General features: G+C 45.1%; 1 protein-coding gene across 6 annotated transcripts in view; it reads right to left on the minus strand.

Moving 5' to 3' along the window:
- Positions 1–14,143, minus strand: part of CAMK1 (calcium/calmodulin dependent protein kinase I) — a 134,352-nt gene that overhangs the window by 1,887 nt on the left and 118,322 nt on the right. For 4 of the 6 annotated variants that reach the window (XM_029601139.1, XM_029601146.1, XM_029601144.1 and 1 more), the window contains 5 exons: positions 13,972–14,098; positions 13,324–13,399; positions 10,822–10,934; positions 8,201–8,279; positions 6,510–6,597 (listed from right to left, as the gene is read on the minus strand). In XM_029601139.1, the coding sequence (XP_029456999.1) occupies positions 6,510–6,597; positions 8,201–8,279; positions 10,822–10,934; positions 13,324–13,399; positions 13,972–14,098 (483 nt within the window). Of the gene's footprint in view, positions 1–5,414; positions 5,548–6,509; positions 6,598–8,200; positions 8,280–10,821; positions 10,935–13,323; positions 13,400–13,971; positions 14,099–14,143 lie in introns of all 6 variants that reach the window. The other 2 variants (XM_029601142.1, XM_029601143.1) reach the window with 1 other exon arrangement.

Consider the following 14,143-nt stretch of genomic DNA (forward strand, 5'->3'; position numbering starts at 1 on the left):
GGTCAATTCATCAAACAAAACAATACATTTTTTCTGAGTAGGTCATGGTATACACATTTTTTCTGAGTAGGTCATTGTATATAGAGTTTGAATGGTAGTGGAGCACAAGAAAATTAGTTTTTTGGTTTTTCCTTGTTGGTGAACATGAATATGCTTTTAATAGCACAGCAGAGATATTTTTTGCTGTAAGAAAGCAGAAGAAAGCTGGGTCTCGGCCTGTGAACAGATCTGTAGCTGAAGGAGTACAATATATATTAGCCATATATATTGATTGTGACTTATAGCCCTGAGTGGTAGAACATAAATGTTGTAAACACTAAAACTGCCCAACTGGAATATTATCTTTCAGCAGTCGTAGATGAAGCCTAAAAACAGTCATTTGGTATATATCTTTTTGGATATTTTTGGAGAGGGTTTTCATTTCACATTCTGGAGTGGTTTTCTGGTTCCAAATGATTACACATATTAATACAGTCATTAGCTGCTAGAACCAATTTTTAGAATAATTGAGCTTTTTTCACTTCAAAGGTTTAGTGAAATTAAGCTCGAATATGTAGGCTAGAACACTATAAAATAGTCAAAAATTAATTTTGATAAAAACTTGGTTTATTTCATATACTATTGTGATTATCAAGGCTATCCTCTTATTTCATTTGCTTGGTGTTGACCAGTTATGGATAGGCCTTCATGCATTTACATACTGCCTTTGGTCGCAGCCATTAGCAGACAGTGTGTGAGATCATTCTGGTCTTCTCAATTTACTTCCTGGTGCAACGCAATAGGCCCTGTTGACCTCTGGTTTTCCCTTCACTTCATTGCAATTAGGGATCCCCTTGCTTATCCCAGGTTATCTTGAATTCTATTACTATTTTTGCTTTTGTTACCCCTCCTTGGAGTCCATTCTATGCAACCACCACCCTTTTCCGTGAAGAATTAATTTCTGATGTTATTCATTAGTCTACTCTCTTGAAATCTAAAACAATCTTTCCACTGAAAAGGATTCAATTGTTATACATTATAGCTTCCTGCCCCGTGCTCGCCTACAAACATATGGCCCTATCAAGCTGTTTTCCCATCAACATCTATACCTTCGCCTTTAATAATAGTGTCAAATACCGTATCTCATAATGAAGCCTAATCATTTAGCACCCATCATACAATCCGCTGCAGCAGCAACCTGCTATGTAAACTGGTAACTCACACTTGAGCAATTTCAGAATGCAGTCATTCATGACGTAATCTAATACAGCACCTCCCACTGGGGCAATCTCAAAATGCAGCCACTCATGATGTAATCTAATACAGCGCCTTACATTGGGGCAATCTCAGAATGCAGTCATTCATTGTATAATCAATATAACGCCGCACCTTGGGGCAATCTCAGAATGCAGTCATTCATGACGTAATCTAATACAACGCCTCACACTGGGGCAATCTCAGAATGTGGACATTCACTGTATAATCAATATAACGCCTCACACTGGGGCAAAATCAGAATGCAGTCATTCATTGTATAATCAATATAACGCCTCACACTGGGGCAATCTCAGAATTCAGTCATTCATTGTATAATCAGTATAACGCCTCACACTGGGGCAATCTCAGAATTCAGTCATTCATTGTATAATCAGTATAACGCCTCACACTGGGGCAATCTCAGAATTCAGTCATTCATTGTATAATCAGTATAACGCCTCACACTGGGGCAATCTCAGAATTCAGTCATTCATTGTATAATCAGTATAACGCCTCACACTGGGGCAATCTCAGAATGCAGCCATTCATAATGTAATCTAATACGGTGCCTCACATTGGGGTAACCTCAGAATACAGGCAGCCATTCATTGTGTAATCTAATACAGCGCCTCATACTAGGGCAATCTCAGAATGCAGTCATTCATGATGTAATCTAATACAATACTCATCAATGTGATTATATTAATGCAGTACATCCTGAAGACAATTTTCATAGCCATTTACATGAGTAACTGACTCACAAACTTCCCTCCCTCAATATGCCTAAATATATGTACATATTTTTGCTGTATTTGGGGGCAGGAAGATGTTCACAGGGATGTGTTTTGGGCTGGACTGGGAAATAATGTAGGTAGACTGCATTTTCAAATCTACTCCTGTTATTTCCATACCTAAAGCACGTGAAAAGTACATACATACATTCTTGTTGAAATACAGTGCAAAGTCTGCAGCAAATAGGATGGTATGAAACAGTTCAATACTTCACACTTAACACAACATTACATCAGAATGCAGTGCTGCGATTTACCAGTACAGCTGCTATGGCACAGGGATTTGCAGTTTAAAAACACAGCAACTGGTAATGAATACCAGCTCGAAATGCAGCACTTTGTACTACAATCATAATGCAATACAATAAGCAAACTAAGAATACAGCACCCTCAAATGCAAACTAGTAATACAGCGTCCTCGAGTACAAACTGCTACTCAGTTAGAAACGTGGACCCAGCTAATCTGAGAAAAGATCTCAGTTCCTTTAGGTCTTTCTCTCTGCGCCACTCCACAATAGTGCAAGTACCACAGGGAAACTGCAAATTCCCCTCCCCAGTATTTCGTATTGATCTTGTAAGAATCAAAGATGAAGATGACAAGGCATGAAATGGCCTTCCAGCAGAGGTGGTGATGATGGAGGGCAGCACTTTTAGTGGATTTTGGACCTGCTGGGGACAGATATGGCGAGCAGTGGTGGGCAAAGGTTTGTGAGATTAGATAAAAGAAAACATTTGGGGAGGAGGAAGAGGGGATAGTTAGTGTTGGATTGCACAGAGGAATTTATTTGCTCATCTACCCAAACTGGAAGAGTCTCAACAGAGCAGACTGGATGGCCCAATTTGATCTTTATCGGTTGCCATTTACTCTATTAAGAAGTAAGCCAGCAGTGTTTGATCTGTAACTGCAGTTATACATCATTACTAGGGCATGAACCAATGCACCGGGTTCAATCATCATCCAATAACATTCAGGACTGGAGCTGCTTGCCCCCCCTCGACAGCACCTGGTCCCGAGGAGGAGGCTCTGGAGCACTGAGGCCACCCGACGCTGACACCATCAGAGAGTCAGGGGCCTTAAAAGGAGATATCCTGTGGCAAGGAGTGAGCTGCATGCCCCCCCCCCCCCCCCCCCCGCTAGCACCCAGTCCTGAGGAAGAGGCTCTGGAACGCTGAGACCACCAGACGCTGACATCATCGGAGAGTCGGGGGCCATAAAAGAAGGCGTCCTGCGGTGTGTGCCACTGCCGGCGTGCCAAAGCTGCACACCACAGGGGCGAGCCCCTTATGAAAATGTTTCTTTTTCCTTACAAGAGGTCTCTGAAGAAATGGGTAAGAAAAGGAAAGGGAAACCTCCATATATATATATATTCAGCAAGCTTCCAGCTCGACTCCTGTAAGTGGCCCCATGGATTGTCACATGGTTTCAAGTTCAACATTGCACAGTAATGTGAGTACAGAACGAGAAAGGGTCTCCCTTAAGCCCAGAAGGGAGTCCCCCTCCTTCTCCAATTCCATCGGGCTCAATTTCTCACCAAGAGGTTAACTTTAATCAATTAGAAGGTTGTACTTCTCAATTAGTGGACACCCATGCACAGACAGATTTGCATGGGGGGGGGGGGACAGCTAAATATGGGGAAGCTTAATTGCTTCAATACCAACCCCAGTTCATCTTCCATCTAGAACTGGTTTGGTGGAATCGGAGTCATTGTCTGTCCCAGGAGAAATATCGCTTCTTGATATTTGGAAGGTAGTTGTGGGTATTGACTCTAAACTTTCAAATACTGTTACTCAACCATGTCAAGTTTCCCAAGAAACAGTTTGAACATTAAAGGAAGTTGATACTAGGCTTCTGGCTATGGAATCAGTGCTAGCTGGGCAGTCATCTTCTATTTCGAAACTGCAGTCAGTGTCTACGGCAGGAATTAAAGATTTTCGTATTTTCTTATTTTCTAAATATGAATTATTAGAAAATAAACTTGTCTAATAACCTTCGTTTATTGAACTTTCCTCCCTCACCTGTTTTCAGGTGAGGAGTATTTCAAGAAATACGTGGTTGAAGTATTGGGATTCCTTCCTTACATACCTGATAAGAAGGTGGTTGTGGGTGGCGGGACAGAGGAAGCGGAAAATACTGCTCCCTATCCCGAACCGTTTTTTTTACAGATTTCTGAGGACAGCGTCTCTTACTAGAGCAACTTTTGTGGTTTCTTCTGCCATGACCTCTGATAAGAGAGAGATTTTTCAAGCAGTATTTTAAGTTTAAGGAGTATCTACCTTGTGGTCATAAAGTTTTGTTTTTTCCTGATGTTTGTAGAGAGACGCAGATCAGAAGGAAACATTTTCTTCAGCTAAAACCTCGGGTTCTTTCTGTTGGTGATTTGTTTTATTTACATTTTCCATGTAAATGTATTATAACGTATCAGAAGAACAAATTTGTATTTGTAGACCCAGTTCATTTGGAAACTTTTTTAAATAGATAAAACTACTGGGTAAGTAATAGTTTTAGTGAGAGTGATTGAGAGCAGGCAACTTCATTTATGGGGACTGTGAGTATTTATTGGGGTTTAAGTGTTTTTCTTTTGTTCTGTATACACCGATGGATGTATATGTATTGCTATATATGTTCTCGTTTTTTTACTTTTTTTGTTTATTCATGCTCTTTGTATTATGAATTAAACTAACATTCAGGAGAGACTTCAGCTGGGTTCTGGAGTCTGCAACAGAGGGGCCTGGGCTCAGTCCCCAGCAGAAAAAGCAGAGAGGCAGTACACAGACCACATTCGTGGTCCCAGAGCAGTCCAACAACCAGCAATTCTGGGATTATTTCTAAAAAAAGTGAAGAACCTCTTAAGGATAAACCAGGGGAGCTTGGCTTGACTTTCCAGCTGGCCAATAACAGTGCTGCTCACTTTCCGCCTTGTTTTTATAATCACCTGACATTTCTCAACATATCAGTTCACTAGTGAGCAGGATTTCTAATACATCGGATAGAGAGATCGTGTCTCACAGGAAGGTAATGGCAGATCGATAATATGGGATGAGTTTAGCATGCTTAGCAGGAACATAGTAACATAGAAAGGTTGCCAAGAGAAGACCAAATGGTCCATTCAATCTACCCAGCAAACTGCATGTGGTGGCAACTGCCGCTCTGCGCAGATCAAACCCCCCCCCCCCCCCCAAGCCCTCTGTGAAGGGCAACAATGCTGCTCCTTGCAGGTTACCCCAATTCTTTTAGGGTAGCAATTGCCGCACTGGGCAGGTCACTCCCAAGCCTTATGTCAAGGGTAGTAACTGCCGCTCCGTGCAAGATTCCCCAAGGAAGAGAATTCAGAGGGGAAAAAAACAAGGGGCAGTGTCCTGTGTTTCAGGCTCGGGATTTTCTCTCACCGTGGCCGTCCCCAGGCACCAGAAGCGCACCATGGCATGGGCTAGTGGGCGTCGTCTGCCCAGGGCCCTCCTGGCTGGTTCCGAGTTGCAGTTTCCTCATGTGGCGCACCACAGCCGTGGCATTGAAGGCTTGCTGGGTAAGAGTAGAAAGAGAGAGGAAAGGAAGGGTGTGTCAACGTCTAGCATACGCAATCTGTTAGGAGAGGACTCAACAAGACCCAGCCAAAAGCAAAGAGGATTACAGGATGGGACAGCCCCAGGACAAAGAACTACATTTCTCAGCCCTTTTCCTGTGACGTAGCAGTCTATGAAATAGTCCTTAGGTTCTTACTTTATTTTGCTAAGAAGGGCTGCCATTGCTTTGAACACCCCTACTAGTCTGACCTCCTGCCAAATTAACTCTAGGTCACCAATGTAATTTTGGGCCAATTCATCTTTTTTAGCTCTCATGTCCTTCTTATAAAGGGACAGTAGAACTAAAATCCCAGAATGCTTTGAGTTTGATTTTAAAAACCCCAAGGAGATGTGAGAACATTTAATGATGCCTAATTTCCTACTCTGGTACACAAATTGGCCTACGGTTATGTTTACTAACCAATGATAGAGCAGCTTTCAAAATACTTAATGACATCACAATGTGCTCTGACCTCCCTGAGGTTTCAGCTTTGCTGAACTGAACACTGGCCTGTTTCTTTCTAGGAAATAAATAGAAGGGATTATAAGTGTCAGGAGTACATGAATAGTGTCAGCTAGGGGTCTCAGTGGGTGCTCTATTACTTGTGGAAGAAACCTGAAATAAATTGAATGAACTGTTTAAAGTTTATTAGGGAAGGACAAACAGACATGATAATCTTCTAAGGCCGCTTTCCCTGTAAGAAACTAAGCTAAAAAAAAATCCAGGACTAACTCAAAACCTTACTGGTGACCTGCTTGTAAGCTGCCTCCCAATTCCGGCACATAGTGCACCTGGCTGGAGGATCAAGGCTGCCATGGCTGCAGTGCTGGTATGGATGAGTAAGAGATTACAAAGATCAGGGGGAAAAAGAGGGATTTATAGTCATGAAATGTATAACTGAATCCCCTTAGAAGACTCACTTTCCATTTGCTTTTGGCGAAATTTTTCTTGATCTGCTCGCTGACAGATTCATGGATGTTCTTGTCCAGCGCTGTGTCCCCAGCAATCCTGCATCAAAATATGAAACAGCAGAAGTTGGTGCACAAACATCACAAGCTGGATTCAACTGGAGTCTATCCTGCAGTACACACCGTCAGGTGGTTCCCTGTCCCAGTGTGACTCTGCCCCCCTCCCTGTGATATCATCTGGGGAGGCTCTTCAGCTGATCCCACTATGGAGGCAGATTGCTCCAAAAGGGGCAAACCCAAGGGGGTTCCATTAGGAGTGAGTGAGGCACTGTAATAGGATGGATGTTGGGAAGTGGGGTGTTGAGTGTATCTTGGTTGATATTAGAAATGTATTGTGACCCGTTTTGATGTTATGGAATTGCGGGATATCAAGAAGTACTAAACAAACAAATAATTTAGGGTGTTGGGTGGTTGGAAGGTATTGGGACATGGTTGGGTGAGCTATTCTAGATTAAATGGATATTTTGTTAGTGTCCCATTGGTTTGAAGTTGTTTCCAGTTTTATATATTTGATATACTGTATTTTTAATGCAAGTAATGCATAAAAAATACATCAATATATCAAACTGGAAACAACTTCACTGGTGTACTAGTTTCATGTTATATTAATCATATACTGATGTATATATTATATCTATTATTATTGTATTATATTTTCTTTGTAATCTGCTTTAGTTTGTACTTTGGTACAAGAAAGGAAGTCTAGAAATGCAAACTAACATAACATTACTAGCACTGTGGGTGCTAGATGAATACATGAAAAATAATAAATCTGATCATTTTTCTTGTCGTGCTCACACTCTTCCAACCAGGGACATAAAGCAACTTCCAAGTGGCAAACAGCTGCCAAGGTTTCAAGCAGCTCCAGGTAGTAGCCATCCCAGACCCCACCTAAATGCAAGGTTCAGAACCACAGGGACCACGTGCATGTTTTAACTTAATAATAAGCTGCCAGAGTCCCAGGGAGCAGCATGGCGATGAAAAAAGTGACATCCCCTGCTAACAGCCTGACCTTCTTCTGAAAGTCCATTTACAGAAGGCTTATGAGGGACGAGGAGGTTACAAACCACGTCCAGAGCATTTCAATGTGGAGTAAGGTTGTTTTTAAGGATAGAGTATTATAATAATGTACCACTTTTAACCCATCGCCGCCATTTTGCAAAATGGCGGCGCAAAATGGCGCCGGCTGAAGACAACACGATTCGATTTCAGGAGGCCGTTCCGGACCCCCGCTGGACCCCCAGGTAATTTAAGGCATTTTGGGGGGGTTCGGGAGGGTGGGGGATTTAATTTAAAGGGTTGGGGTGGGTTTTAGGGTGTTTTAGTGTTCCGGCTCACAATTTTAACGATTTTCACGATAGTTTAAACACCTAAACGGCAACGATACGATTCCCTCCCCCTCCCAGCCGAAATCGATCGTTAAGACGATCGAGGACACGATTCACATCTCTAATATGGAGTCTCTTGTATGTATCTTGTGCATATTCATTGTGAATATCCTGAAACCCCGATTGGCTCTGGGGTCCCCAGGACAGATTTGTGAAGCCCTGGCTTATAGGCACAAGATTTGAATTGCAAGCTGAGGATTCTAATGCCCTGTTACTGCTCCTCCCTTGGTTGTCATTTTATCATTCTTCTCTTACCATGGATGCTGAAGGGCCTGGTCACATGTGTATCGTTTACTGGGATCCTTCTCCATCAAGTGTTGAATAAAATCCTTGGCTAGGAATCAAACAGGGATGCAGCAATCAACCAAAGAATCAATCCACAACAGAAGCTTTTCCAAACCAAAGTCATGTCCTGACAGCACTTTAACCTCACCATGACACGCTCTTTGCTCCTCAACAACTCCTGTCACCTTCTGTACAGAGAGAATTATCCCTGACTCCCAGACCGTCCCTTCTCCATGTCTTTGCCTTCTCCTCACCTATCTGCCTTAGTTCTCCTGACCAGATCTACTGCACCCCAGACAGGGTAATATTGCAGAGAATTAATGATTTAGCTGCAATGGTCATACTATGGTCCTAGGGATAATGCAGCCTCAGCACAGTAGTTTATCGATGGGTTTTCTGACCACCATAGACTGGAGAAAGCATTTCCTGTGAACTAGAAAGAAGCCCCCTCTTTCTAGGCTGTGACCAAGGGCAGGAAGAGCAAAATCCCTGGAAATGGCAGCGAGATTCCTTTTACTTCTCGCATCACAAACATCGGTTCCCAGAGTCACTTAGCAGTTGCCTGTGGGTGGTTGGGAAGGTGGAAGGCCTGGAAAACAAGGCTGATTGACACGGATGGGCGGATGGGCACATGAACCTCAAGAAACCAAGTATTCCAGCAACCAGAAACAGAGATTTAAATAAGCCGCAATATTTTATTGCAGGAGGATCAAAATATTGCGGGTGGGGGAAGGGGCACTCCTGTGACATTTCACCCCTCCCATAAGAAAATATCACAGCGGGTTCCTTCACACAGACGCGCCACCTTCTAAAAGGGACAGCAACGACACTATCCTGTCCCTCCCCCCCCCCCCCACCATTCAAAAACCCTCCTCAGGGCTTGCGCAACCCCTGCCCAACTGTCATTGTGGCCTCGCACTGAAAAATTATTTTTAAAATGATGCGTGACGATGCCCTCCCCCACCTACCCAAACCTCTCCCCTTTTAATAAGTAGGCCCCTGCTTCCAACCCCTTCCCCACAAGGCATCCTGCCCCCATCCCCCCAACATCAGAAGTAGTCCTTGGTGTCTAGTGGCCCCCCCACCCCACCTCCTGACCCCTCCCCTTCATTGATCAAAGACCCAGGTGTCTAGTGACCCACACCCCCCATCCTAGCCCACCTCCCAGCCTCCCATAGAATTAGATGAAATCCCTGGAGGGGCCCAAGGGCATCCCAGGCCCTGAGCCAGTCAACGCCATTTTCCAAAATGGCGCCAACTGGTCTTTGCCCCTATAGACACTAGGGATTTTATCTAAAGGTATGAGGGGGGTTCAAGAGGTGGGAGGGCCACTAGACACCAAGGACCTTTTTCAAAGGGGGGCTCAGGGGTGGGGATGGGGCCAAAAGATATCAGGGACTACTTCTAATGTTGGGAGGGGGGCCAGAATGCCTTGTGGGGGGGCTCTTTAAAGTTTGGATGGATGGCAAGGCACTGTCAAGCGGCAGTAAAGGGTTTTTGTTTTTGTTTTTTTTTCAATGTGGGGCCGTCTCAACATGCAGTGGAGGTGGGTGGGTCGGGGGTGTGCAATACCCCCAGAATTTTGAAGGGTGTGAGGGGAGGTTGATTTGGGGGCCATGTGGACCTTTTATTAGTATCCCGGGAACATCAGGATGCACGTTAGTGTCTCTATACCCCCAGGATCAGTTAGCTACACCTGCTGAAAAAAAACGGCAAAAATAACGCGGCTTCCCTTTTTTTTGGCAAGCCGCGTTATTTTACTTGCATAGGATTATCCATGCAATAGCTTCTTTGCATGCCTGGAGTTAATTTTAATGCATGCAAAGCAGCTAATTTTAATAAAGGGCAGATTTTCTGGCAAAAAAAAAGTGCTATTATGAATATCACACAATAATTGACAGAATATGAGTATATTGCATAATAAATGCTGTTTTATGCGCATTATACCCTTATTGCAGCTTAGTAAATACAGGACACAGTTTGGGATATCCTGGTGCTGAAGAAAATAGGCCCACATCTAACCTGCGCATCACAGGCTGGGAGCTCATTCCAGAGCCTGTCCTACACTCGCTGCTGACATCACAGATTGCTCTGCACAAATACAACACGAGGTTCTCATCTATATATCACTTTTAATCCTTTTCAGGGGGTTTAGGGGAGGCATTGCAAGGGCAGTGGCTTTATTATTTTCAAAGTCAGAACATGAAAGGAGACAGGAAGTAAAGCTATAGGACCGGATTCACAAAACTTTTCTCTCCACAGACACAGCATGGGGGGGGGGGGGGGGGGGGGGGCGGGGAAAGCCTTAGTAAATCTGGCCCAGAGTTAAAGAAATCCAAGTTTCTCAGGTGGAAAAAACATCTACTTTCCAGATCAGTAGCAAATGGGTGAGGAAATACACCAGCACAGCTGCGCAGTTAGAGACACTCAGAAGAGGTGCTCTGTGCCTGCAACAGCCCTGTTCACACTGGGTTTGCATCTGATTTTTCCTGAGGGTAAACACCAGCACCCTCCGCAGTAATCAGGGCCATGCTTGTCAATCACCCTGGACCCCCCCCCTGGCAGCCTGTGGACGTCTCCTGCATTGTTACCTGACTCCGAGATGTCATCCCAGTACGGAGAGTCAAATTCATACTCTGCCTTCAGGATCTGCTCAAACAGCTTGGCATCGTTCTCTTCATAGAAGGGGGGATAACCGCACAACCTGGAGAGGAGAGGAGGATGGGGAGAAGGCCAGGAAAGTGGGGAGAGAAGAGAGGAGGAGCAGAAGGAGAAGAGAAGAACAGCAGACATGAGAAAGGGATGAGTGAACAGGAGGAGTGACACATTCAGAGGAGGGCCTGCAGAAAACATGGCTGTGAAGCCAGAGATGTCCCATTGAGCAGCGGGGGCAGAGCAGAGGATCCCTCTTACAACTCTGAGTGTGTGTGGGGGGGGGGGGGTGGGGGCAGTTACAGTGCCAAGTATACTCCACAGTGAGAGGACCAAAGCAGCAACCATACCAATAAAAAATATTATTCAACACAATTAACAAACAGAACATCAAATAAATATTCCAAACACCCATGAAATATTTCAAAACAGACACATCAAAAAATAACCAATAATTAAAACTAGTAAGGATTTTTTTTTTTTTATTCCCCCCTCTCCATACCTGGAAACCTTTGATTTCCAGATGCCCCAAGATTGTCATGGATGAGCAGGCTGAAGGGGAGGGGGGGTTGTTGCACACACATGTGCTTTCTCTCACCCACACATACACACATGCTCTCTCTCACCCATATACACAATGCGCTCTCACTCACCCACATACTCACTCTCACAGACTCCCTCACATATTCACACACACACACACACACACACATGCACTCACTCTGACTCCCTGACACACACACACACACTCTGACTCCGACACACACACATACACACACTCTGACTCCCTCTCACACACACACACACATGCTCTCACTCACCCACATACTCACTCTCACAGACTCCCTCACATATTCACACACACACACACATGCACTCACTCTGACTCCCTGACACACACACACACCCAGGCAGATTCCCATTCTTTTTCACACACACAGCAAACTCAGAGACTCTCTTACTTCACATGCCAGTGGGGAGTAGCCGATCCATCGTCCAGGAGCCCACTCTGCTGCTCCTCCTTTCTGAAGGCCCTGCGGTATTAAACATTTGTGGGTGTAGCACTTCCTCTCTGCTGATCTCATGTATTGCGAGATCGGCACAGAGAAAGTGCTGCCCTGGCGAGCTCTTAATACGACGAGACGGGCTTAGCTCCGCATTGCCAGGCAAGCTGAAGACACGGGCCTCTACTCTTCCCCCGCCGGCGGGATGGGGTCCACCGGCAGCCTCACGGGCCTCTCTACGTCGGCTGTCAGCACACAGCCGATTCTGTCTGGGCGATGCGCCTCCTCTTCCTGCCCCACTGATCCTCTTGCTTGCGGACACTGGGGTTGCACTGCTTTCCTTACACTGCTTCTGAAGGGGATGTTACCTCTGGCCGCAGACATCAAAATCACCAACCAATTGAGGAGAAGGATAGCTGGAAAAATAATCTGTTGTCGGGCCAGGTTTGGCTTGCGGGCATAGTTTGCCCATTCCTGTGTTACACAGATCTCTGCTAATAGTTTGCATTAAAAGAAACTGAAAGAGAGATGAGTAAAGATAATGCCTTTGCCAAGCTAACAAATGTTGAGAGACGCACACTTTTGGAAACGCTCAGGTTCTTCCTCAGGCAGTACTGCAATATTTTTATTCAGACCAGGGAATCCTTATCCTTTCTTGGCAGTACCCTGGGATTTAGATTTTGGCTTTTCGGGGGCAACTTTCAAAATAGCCTGCCTAGTTGCAAAATCCATTTCCCTTTAAAAGCTGCCCATGAGTAAAAATGGCCTGTGGACTTTTTGTGTGGCTAAATGTGGCTAGGGAACAGCAAATGTGCATTTGAAAATGAAATTGTACGTCTGCCATTTCCTAATCCGGCTCAGAACATGCTCCCGGGAACGTCTCCCCTTCACCCAGCTCAAAGCACATGCAGTGTGCAAACCCACACGTACCTTTTAGTAACTATCAGGCAACCCTTTTACCCTGACAAAACACAAGCAAATAGCTCTTGAAAATCGTTCTCAACACTCGGAAAGTTGCAGTGTTTATAAATCCTCTGTTTATCCTTGCAAACATCCTCAGAACCTCAGCGAGTCAAGAGTCTCCTTCCTCTTGCCTTCCCAATCACCAGACATCCCCCAGGAGACCTCCTACGAGTGCTTTCTGCAGCCTTGGCACACATGCACTGAAGGTCTGCTGTAGAAGGCAATGTGCCAGCAGCACCAGGGATCCCAGAAGAAGGGGCAGTACTTTGGGGAGATGCCCAGTGCTAGGCAGAGTAGGTCCTGTGACCTCAAGCATGAGTCAGTGAGACACTGAAACCCTAATTTTGTGTGATCCTAGCTCTGCCAGGGTCGCTGTCTGACCTTTTGGGATTGTAAGGACTACAGGATACTGGCTCCACAATGTGGCCTCCTCCCTGAGAAAAAGAGAGCATGGAGAATACCCCTCGTACTTACAAGATATAGGCAATGACGCCGATGGACCAGCAGTCCACAGCTTTACTGTACGGCTTCTGTGCTAGAACTTCAGGTGCTGAGAGGCAGAAAGAGAATAAGCATATCAACATCTGTCTTTTCACATCCACAAATATAAAAATGAAATGACCCTGCTAAGTCTGTCTCACTTGTATTTGGCAGCAGGAGTAATTTTCCTAATGGACTTGGAACAGAAGACAGTCCTAAAGTGGTGCAGAATCTTCACCCACCCAAAGATACCCTGGCACCGTGAGGCAGCAACCGCTGGACACCCAGTTTTAACCCTCTGACACTCAGTTATAGCCCCCAGTAGCATGTAATGGTCACCTCCCAGATCCCAACCTGTAAACACCCTCACTGTGAAGTGACTTCCCTGACTCCAAGCTCTAAACAGACAGTCAATCTCCCCTCCCCACTGGATGGCCTCCTCCCTGACCCTGAGCTGCAAACCACAGCACAGTGCGCAGTCACCTCCCTGATGCAGTATACCTGATGAGGCCTTAGTCCGATGAGAGGAGCATTACCAGAGCCCACAGCTGTACCATGCTCCTCAAATAACTCATTCTATAGGTGCACAGTCCACTGGATGCATGGACAGAAAGCATTAATAATTTAAGGCTCGCTAATTACCAACATATCCTGGGGTCCCACATGCTGTTGACATCACGCTTCCGGACCCTTCAATTTTTGACAATCCAAAATCGCTGATCATGATCGTGGAGTCTTCATCTAGACTGTAATAGAGCAGGTTCTCTGGCTGCCACCCCCCACGGTGACAGAGGGAAAAAGAAGAAAAATAGAA

Source organism: Rhinatrema bivittatum, chromosome 4 (assembly GCF_901001135.1).
Source record: "Rhinatrema bivittatum chromosome 4, aRhiBiv1.1, whole genome shotgun sequence".
In the NCBI taxonomy this organism is placed as follows: domain Eukaryota; kingdom Metazoa; phylum Chordata; class Amphibia; order Gymnophiona; family Rhinatrematidae; genus Rhinatrema; species Rhinatrema bivittatum.